The 9,515-nt window shown below is 42.9% G+C and overlaps 1 protein-coding gene across 1 annotated transcript; it reads left to right on the forward strand.

Moving 5' to 3' along the window:
• The first annotated feature begins 2,906 nt into the window (after nucleotides 1-2,906).
• Nucleotides 2,907-4,715, forward strand: LOC124705879 (glycine cleavage system H protein, mitochondrial-like). The gene is made up of 4 exons (XM_047237570.1): nucleotides 2,907-3,042; nucleotides 3,835-3,923; nucleotides 4,220-4,390; nucleotides 4,492-4,715. Exons 1-4 carry the CDS (start codon nucleotides 2,934-2,936, stop codon nucleotides 4,615-4,617), a joined length of 495 nt encoding a protein of 164 aa, XP_047093526.1. The 5' UTR covers nucleotides 2,907-2,933; the 3' UTR covers nucleotides 4,618-4,715.
• Nucleotides 4,716-9,515: the final 4,800 nt, after the last annotated feature.

The raw sequence follows: 9,515 nt of genomic DNA on the forward strand, positions 1-9,515 counted from the left end.
GTCTCCCGCGTGCCTCGGTTATCTCTATACCCGAGCTCTTTACTTATGCACTTTACCTTGTGATAGCCATCGTGCTTGAAGTTATATATATCTTGCTATCACATACTTGCTTGTATTGCTTAGCATAAGTTGTTGGTGCACATAGGTGAACCATTGCTTAGAATAAGTTGTTGGTGCACATAGGTGAACAATAGTATATAGGCTTTGGGCTTGACAAAGTAAACGCTAGTTTTATTCCGCATTTGTTAAGCCCATCTCATAAAAGTTTTAAATCGCCTATTCACCCCCCCCCCCCTCTAGGCGACACCAGTGTCCTTTCAGTAGCATTTACCCTTTTTGCAAGGAGGTGCAAGAATTGGTAGCTCTTCTTCTTGTCACGTGTTAATATATTGTTTGAGTTTGGAATGTGTTGAACCTTTTGGTTTTGACATTATGGCATTCACCGAGTTGACATGGAAGTGATAGTTTAGTTGAGTTCAGTCGATGGGTCAAAATCATTCTCACTTCTTTGGTCATGCTTGTTACTTACGAGATTGAGATCATGTGCCGCACATGTAGTGTTTTTTTTAGAAAAGAGGATCATATTGCCCTGCATCTGCATTAATCGATGCACACAACCTATTTATTACGAAGTTTCGGAGTATGGAATTTAAAGTTCGAACACATGTAGTGTACTCATGCTTCATTCCCAACAATTATCGTCAATAGAATTAAGTAGGAATAAACAATTGAGCAACCTGATGTCAGCATATTGGTGCTTTCTCAAACTTTCAACATTTCCTATTAATTAATTAAAATGAAAAATCTTTTCCCTTATTTCAAAAAATCGTAGTGATCAGATAATTTATGAGAGTCATGTTCAAACGTGGAACCCATTTGGCATATGTTAAAGAACACCGTTTCAATTTAACTATGGAATGTTTTTGTTTTCATTGAAGTTCGAATTCTTGTTCATTCAATCATTCACTGATATTTGTGTTGTCTTCTTTCACTAGCGGTTTGATTCGTCGAGCATACGCTTGTGTCCGGTCACACGCTAGATGACTCGGTACATTGTTTATCACGAACCTACAAAGTTTGGTTCCTCCCGTGCTTTCGCTAGACTCGGTGCATGTATGGATATTTGTACATATAGAGACATGCATTCTAGCATAGTAAATTACAACTTACTACCTCTGTTCATATGAATAAGGTTTATTCATTGGAACGGAGGGGTACTAAACATGTATATACACTGGTTAATGGTTTCTTCTAAAGGTTTACTTCTTGTTTATGTAACTTGATTTTTTAAAATACGCCTTATTCATTGGAACGGAGGGGTACTAAACATGTATATACACTAGTTGATACATGTAAATTGCTCAACTATCTAGTTAAGACACACATACACATCATCCCTGCATGTAAATTAGTATATTATTAGCCCACAAACAACATAACTTATATGTAGTAACATTGTAAACAATACACGTATATACACGTAAATTACATGTACATACAATGTAAATTCCTAAGGGAGGGGGATTCAAAATGTAGTTTCAACCTGTGTAAAAATGTATAAGGTTTTGGCTGGGTTTTAGTTGTTTTTTGTATGTCCAAGCATGCCTGCTTTATTCAAATATAAAATCCCAAAAAAACCTTCTGCGGTTTTTCGCATGATCGATTTTTTTTCTCATTTGGATTAAACAACCAGGGGCGGGAAAACAACGTGTTGTATTGGTATTGATAGAAGAAAAAAAAACTGCCTTTTGGTGTAGCAGAAAACAGTCAAATGTCCATGTGTCAGAAGAAAAATTGACTTGTGGCGAATCTAAAATCAGTTTAGTGCCAAATAGACTCTTTCTTTAAAAATTGCTGCTTCAGGAACTGCAGGGTAACAAACTAACAACACATTAGACCTTAGTCGCAAGTTTTTGTTGGCAAGACCGCTTTAGTGAAATAAATAAGCACATCACACCAAAATAAACACAACTGGATGAGCACTGCCGCTGGTTTCAAATCATTGATCCGAACAAACATTCCAACCAGACAACTCGAGGTCTTTCTCTCCTCTCCTCATTTTTCCAAACAAGGGAATGCTCGTGAGTTGTCACGCCCTCATATGTCCATATCCTGATCTACTCTAGCTCTCTCCAACTGTCTCAACTGCTTCCACGCATAATTTTGTATCCAGGCCCACACATAAATCTTCATATGTTTGTGGAGCGGGGCAAGAAGCACAAGGCTGTCATGAACTCGTGATCGAGTTCGTCTCTATTCAGAGATGGAGGTCCTGTACAGGGTTAAGTATGAGCAAATAGCTTGCACATATTCCGGATTTGATATCTTTCACTCCATTTGATCTGAGCTGATTTCGAATTTTTTTTATCTGAGCTGATTTGCTTTGGTGGTATCTTGCATTTTGCAAATTTCGTAAGAATTAAATACACTATGTCTATATACTTATATGTACAATCGGAAAACAGATATGCCACGCGACAAGGGCACGGTAGATTAAAATTGACCGATCTCTGCCTACATCGATACTCCGTTTCAGGACAAAGGACAATTACTGCCAGGACTAAGGACTATTACTATGGCTGTTGACAGCAGGACTTCTACTAGTATCTCTTTATCACTGTAAGTACCAACATAGGGACAATCTTCTGATCTCACATTTGTCTAACGTTAATCAATCGAGTTTGGATCAAGCAGAGAAGGATTAATGGCTCTGGTCTTAACCAAGGATGAGGCTAGGAGCACCCAGCAGCCATACAAATCCTATCCCTGCACACCCCTTTATTTCCCCTCTCTTCCTGAACCAAACAATTCCCTTTTCCCTATCCTCCCACCACTACTACCACTGAGCCACTATCCCCTACAAGGAGAGGGCAAAGAACACATATACACCTTGTTGCTTTTGTCACAAGGTTGCAACAGCTAATCAAACTACAATGGCTCTGAGGCTGTGGGCGAGCTCAGCTGCCAATGCCCTCAAGATCTCAAGCAGTGGAGCCAGGGCTGCTGCCCCTGCCTATTCTATCTCCAGATACTTCTCCACTGGTACAGTTTTCTCTATACTTTGCTAGAGCGCTAAAGTAGAATTCTGCAAGATAGGATACTTCTCCTTTTTGGTAGAGAGCACATGTAGTCTGCAATGTTCTTGCTCTTTTGCATTATTTCTAAACCAACTCTTTCCACTTGAGACATTGTGGATTTCTTTCTGTATTATATTTCCTTCAGCACTGGTCCTTGTTGTCACATTCACTATCATATACCGGAAAATGGGAAGGTTAAAAGAAAATTCTTCTCTAAAAATAGAAAGGATAATGGAATGCATATATTAGAACAAAGTAAACTTGTTCTCTAAAACTAGTTTCAGCTATCAATTACAGTGCATATGATGTACATGCAGTCCCTGTAAAAAACTAAATGAAACCATGGTCATGTTTGAATAGTTATGATGCGTGTTGCACTTCTTGATGGATTTTTGGTAGAGAGTACATGTAGTCTGCAATGTTCTTGCTCTTTTGCATTATGTGTAGACCGACTCTTTCCACTCAAAGACATTGTGGATTTCTATCTGTATTTTATTTCCTTCGGGATTGGTGCTTGTAGTTACTTTCACTATCATATACCGGAAAAAGGAAAGGTGAAAATAAAATTCTTCACTATGAATAGAAAGAGGAATACATTTGTAGTTGATGGAATCTCTGTATTAGAAATAAGGCCACTTGTTCTGCAAAAATAGTCTCAGCTCTCAACTAGAGTGCACATGGTGTACAAGCATTCCCTCCCTGTAAAAGTGTAAATCAAGACACATCCATGTTTGAATTGCTATGATGCGTGTTGCAGTTCTGGATGGCTTGAAGTATACTTCCTCCCATGAGTGGGTCAAGGACGATGGCGCCGTGGCCACAATTGGCATCAGTGACCATGCCCAGGTGAAGCAACAACAACACTCACATGCTTTTCATGATATACCAATTCTCTGTCAATAATAATGATGATCTTTTGACTTCTGAGAGCAAGCTTGCAATTGTCAGAGTAATACACTTGGTTGCATAATAGAGCCCAAATATATTATGGAGACTTCCTTTTCAGACTCTAATAACAACTGAATAATAGTCACACCACACCATGACCATGGAGCATGCATAATACAGTTCTGTGTTAGTATAGTTTTATGCTTGCAGGTTCTAACTAATAAACAAGTGTTTGACCAACTTGGTGGGTGCAGGGTCATCTCGGGGAGGTGGTGTTCGTGGAGCTGCCGGAGACCGGCACGAAGGTGAGCCAAGGCGGCGCCTTCGGGAACGTGGAGAGTGTGAAGGCCACCAGCGACGTGAACTCGCCCATCTCCGGCGAGGTCGTCGAGGTCAATGCTAAGCTGTCCGAGACTCCCGGCCTGGTACGCGTTCCTTACTGCACTGCAAAACCAATTCTTACACAGCTCGTGTATTACGTGATCCTAACGAACGGATTTGCAATGGCGCTGTGATCAATTTGCAGATCAACTCGAGCCCGTACGAGGACGGGTGGATGATCAAGGTGAAGCCGAGCAGCCCGACGGAGCTGGACGCGCTGCTGGACTCGGCCAAGTACACCAAGCACTGCGAGGAGGAGGACGCCCACTAGTGTTCCCCTTTTTGTTTGTTTCAAATCTTTTTCTCGTTGTCGCAAACATATCTACTATTGGTGCTCTTCTAGAGCAAATAAACCAGGCTTACCATGCACGTTCTGCTCGTCTTTTGGGTATCCGGCCCTGTCATTTAGATGAGTCTATTTGGGCTTTTGTTCATTGTTCTACCTTTGCAAAAAATAAATAAATTCTGAGATGCCTCTTGGCAAACTTTGGTCCTACGTGGATGGCTAGAATCTTCTGATACCCCTTTATAGGCTAACTTATCCCTTCAGCTTTGGTGGTAGTGAGAGGGGTGGGAGATACCGAAGCACACCTCGTCTATTTGCTACTGTAAAAAATAGCTGTAACTCCTGAAACTCAAATTCACACCAATAAAAGCAAACTCATATAAATGTGACTCAAACTACTACAATGAACTTGAACTAGAATAAACTAATAAGATTAACTTTTTTCGATAAAGGATGCTTTATTACTTCAAAAAGCAATTACATCCAGCCTCTGCATAACCAGGATGCACACAGCCGTTTGTTGTCTCAAGTGACCAAAGTTGTAGAAAAACAAAAATAGGCGAAATACATATCGGAACGATGAATCATATAACGCCTAAGAGCTAGGTGGTGCAACTATCCGTAGACTATGCTGCCACCCATGTAGGGAAAAAGTATCCCTCGCCGTATCCTCCAACCGTGTACGGACCTCCGTAAACAGGTCTCGGTTCTCCACACGCCGAAGAGGTAACCACGAACGGAGAATACCTGTGCATCTGTAGATAACCCGCAACAAAGAGCAATTTATATCGTTAAAGATCTTGTCATTTCTACATAGCCGTAGCGCCCGGATAATCGCTAGCGCCCCCATCCTAAGAAGCATTTTAAACCTTGAGTTGATACCATGAAGCCAATTGCCAAAGACATTAGCGACACTAGTCGGGGATACAAGGTAGACGCTACTTGGATGATCTGACCATATAGATCTCGCAAATTGGCACTCGGAAGAATAAATGATTGATAGTTTCATCATGATGACAAAAAACACATCGTGTACTTCCGTGCCAATTCCGCTTAACAAGATTGTCTTTGGTGAGAATAACCCCTCGACGAAGATACCATCCAAAAATTTTAATTTTTAATGGTATCTTCATCTTCCAAATTTTCTTATTATTATCAACTGGTAAATCGAGAAAGTAGCATCGCATTGTATAAAGATTTTACGGAAAAAGAACCATCTACGTGGAGGTTCCATCGAAATTCATCCGGTTCCAGCGATAACCGAATATCTCCAAGCCTCCGAATTAGGTTGTTCCATGCCACGAGCCTTTGTCCTAGTAAAACCCGTCCGAACGTCACATTCGGGGGTGAGGTAGCCATTACGGTTGCAATGGTATCACCTTGGCGACGCGCAATTCTATACAAAGCGGGATACTCGTTCACATAGGGGTGCATTGTCTAGCCAAGCATCTTCCCGTAAACGTATCTCGCGCTCCATTCTTAATGGAGAAAGTCCCATGTCGAAAAAAACATTTTTTGTCGCCATAAGACCAGCCCGAAGTGTGAATCCCCGGGTTTCCAAACCACCCGAGATAATGTCTTCGAGCCGATGTATTTTCTCCGAAGTATAGTTTGCCAAATCCCATCCTCGTAAGTAGCTTAAAAAGCCATTTACCCGTAAGAGCTGAATTCTTGACTTTCGGGTCATGAACTCCAAGCCCTCCTTGATCTTTGGGACTACAAACTATACTCCATTTAACCAGCCGATATTTCTTTTTCGTTGTCCCCTTGCCAAAAGAATCTGGATCGATAATAATCGAGTTTATGCAGAATTCCTTTTGGTAGGATGAAGAATGATAACATATACAGTACCATATTAGTTAGTACTGAATTAATGAGTACCAATCTTCCACCCAGGGACAACAATTTACCTTTCCAACTACTGAGGCGTTTTTGTAATCTTTCTTCCACTAATTTCCATTCCGCAATTGTCAGTCTCCGATAGTGAATCGGAATACCCAAATAGCGAATCGGAAATTGGCCTTGCCCACAGCCAAATAACTCTGTATACAGAGCTACATCGTCTTGGGCATCACCGAAGCAGTAACAATTCACTTTTATGGAAGTTAATTTTCAGTCTCGATAATTGCTCAAAAGCTGCTAAAATTAATTTCAGATTTCGAGCTTTTTCAAGATCATGATCCATAAACAGAATTGTATCATCAGCGTATTGAAGGATAGATAAGCCACCATCAACCGGATGTGGAATCACACCTTCAATCCGACCATCGGACTTGGCTCTCTCTATGAGTACCGCCAACATATCCGCTACGATGTTAAATAACATCGGAGATAGCGGATCTCCACAGGCGTAACCCTTTTCGTGTTTGGAAGTAGTGTCCGGTGTCATCATTAACCCGGATTGCAACACTACCTCCATACACGAAGTCATGAATTAGAGCTCGCCACTCGGGCGAAAAACCTTTCATCCCGAGTGTCTCGTTGAAGGAAAGACCATTTAACTTTATCATACGCCTTCTCAAAATCAAGCTTTAAAATAACCCCATTTAATTTCTTAGAATGCATCTCATGTACCGTCTCATGCAAAACCGCCACTCCATCAAGGATATTACGTCCTTGCATAAAGGCTGTCTGCGATGGTAAAACAACATGATCTGCAACCGTATTAAGTCTAATGGTGGCCACTTTCGTGAGATTAACTACATTACCCTTTTAGTACTAGCTTCTGTAGGACAACGATTTTTCGAGATCGTGGTCGCCAACATCTTCTGGTCTACATCGATGATTTTCCAGCCCTGCATATACACGCGAGTGGGTCTTTTCAAGATTTCTCTGGCACGAGCTATGCTACGCCGGAGGCTAGAGGTGGCAACTAGCTTTGCTCACGGCGCCGTTGAGGGATGCAGAAGGAAGGTGGTGCTGATATCTTGAAGGACTCAAGTTTTATTTCTTTTCCTTGTACGGATGTTCTTGTAAAGGCTGGTTTCGGATACTTTTCGCAAAAAAAAACTAAATTACCCTACATCTAAACTAAAATCCTTTACTACTGCTACCGAAGATCTCATCTTTTGCTCTATTCGCCGAGTCGTCAGTGATGGAGCTGAGGTTGATGATCGGTGCACCGAATGGCTCACCTTTGTCGGTCTTCCTCGCCTTGTAGTCCCTGAAGGCTTGGCGCTCCGGATATTTGGAGCAAAGCATCACCACGTAGTTCTCGTCAGCTCGCTCCGCCTCGTGGCCGGTGATTTCCGCCACCCACGCTTGGTTGGTGATTTCCGCTACCCATGTCTCCCACACACGCTAGCACACGTCATGGTATTGTTGCGGCACTAACAAGTCGGTGTACCACGAGGAGGACGCACCGCTTTGGGAAGAGCCGCCGCAGGATATGGATGCGCCGCAGTGGGAAAGCTCTGTGCGGCCTTGATTCGTGCTCCAAATCGGCATAGGGGGCCGGCGGCGCCGAAGCGAGGCTAGGATTGTGGTGGGGGCACCGGTGCCGATTTGGGAAGAGTTAGGAGCGCGGCATAGGGAGAATTTTTTGTAAACGGAAATAGGGAGATAAAATTATACTAACCCGTTTTAGAGGAGTAAAACTAAAATTTTACTACTCTAACCGATTAATTATGGATGAGTTTGCTTTATTTTCTTCCATTTTTAGTTGCTTTCCACATATAATAGATACAACAGATGTGTTCACTGTGTCGGTGTACAAGGCGTGGCACGCTTCTCGCAAAAAAAAAAAAAAAAGGCGTGGCACGCTCAAATACAATGTTTCCAGTGACCGTGACGCGAAAGCTTGGAAGAAAATGAACACAAAAACTATTGCATGCGTGGAAAGGCAAGACCGGCGAGCTTATTTCATCTGTGATGAAACGTGTAGATGATTAGAGCCAATGGATTAATTTAGCGGAGGCGTCATTAACGGCTAACCCATCAGGCGGATGCGCGTCGCGTCGGTCGGGCACGGCCGACAGAGACGGCGAGGCCGATTCCGTGGGAGGGCTTGCGTGCGCGATCACGACGGCGACGCGCCACCGGCAGCCTCCCTCGCCGGCCCATACGCGACCCGTTCCGGCGACATGTACAGGGTAGCCGACGGCGTTTTTCGTATGGGGAGCATGTCGCCGTCTCCCCCCGCCCGCCCGCCTCCTCTTCTTGGCGCCAGCAGAGTTATTGAGAGGAGCCTATTCAATCAATGTGCGCGCGCGCCATTGCCAATTGGGGTGGTTAGTTTGAAAGCAAGGGCATGCGTCTCTTTCTTCTTCCTCGGGCCCTGTCAAAGTCAAGAACCCTGGCTGCTTAATCATTTTGGGTTTGCATTATTAGGACTGCAAGTGCAACCCTCCTCTCTTCTGCATTTCTGAAGAAGAGCACTATTCCAACTCCAAGCACGAAGAAAATTTCAGACGACCGAGTGGGAACTGTTTGAAAAGAGTTTCAAGTTGTCTCAGCAGAATGAGCTGTGTCTGAAAAGACTAAAGAATCGTACTACTATACGGTATGGAGTAGTATACATTTGTTTGACCAAGATGGATTTGTATACTCATTTGTGGAGTATTCTGCTGGCCAGTCTGGGGCAGGGAGTCCAATTGACTGAGTTGTTCATGCACAGAAGAAGAGACGATCGAATATGCGCGTTTCAAAATTCAGTTTGGAATCTGGTACTAGTACTCTGGGTGCCAGGATCTAAAAATCCAGTAATATCTGCTCTGCACTGCACAGACAGCGGAATAACGTCGTATTAAGAGGCCACAGTGCGCTGTTTATTTTTCTTGACTTTCTTCATCAAGGATGACTAGGTTTCAGATTTGATCCTTGAGCTAACCTCACCGTACCATAGCAGTAAGTAACTCAGCAGCAGACTCAAACTGTTTTCGAAA

Source organism: Lolium rigidum, chromosome 4, assembly GCF_022539505.1.
Source record: "Lolium rigidum isolate FL_2022 chromosome 4, APGP_CSIRO_Lrig_0.1, whole genome shotgun sequence".
NCBI classification, from domain to species: Eukaryota; Viridiplantae; Streptophyta; class Magnoliopsida; order Poales; family Poaceae; genus Lolium; species Lolium rigidum.

Excerpts from the sequence above, each read along its gene's own strand:
- LOC124705879 (XM_047237570.1), top strand. The coding sequence starts at position 2,934 with ATGGCTCTGAGGCTGTGGGCGAGCTCAGCTGCCAATGCCCTCAAGATC. Across the intron at positions 3,924-4,219 it reads GCATCAGTGACCATGCCCAG|GGTCATCTCGGGGAGGTGGT; the intron begins GTGAAGCAACAA and ends TGGTGGGTGCAG. Across the intron at positions 4,391-4,491 it reads TGTCCGAGACTCCCGGCCTG|ATCAACTCGAGCCCGTACGA; the intron begins GTACGCGTTCCT and ends ATCAATTTGCAG.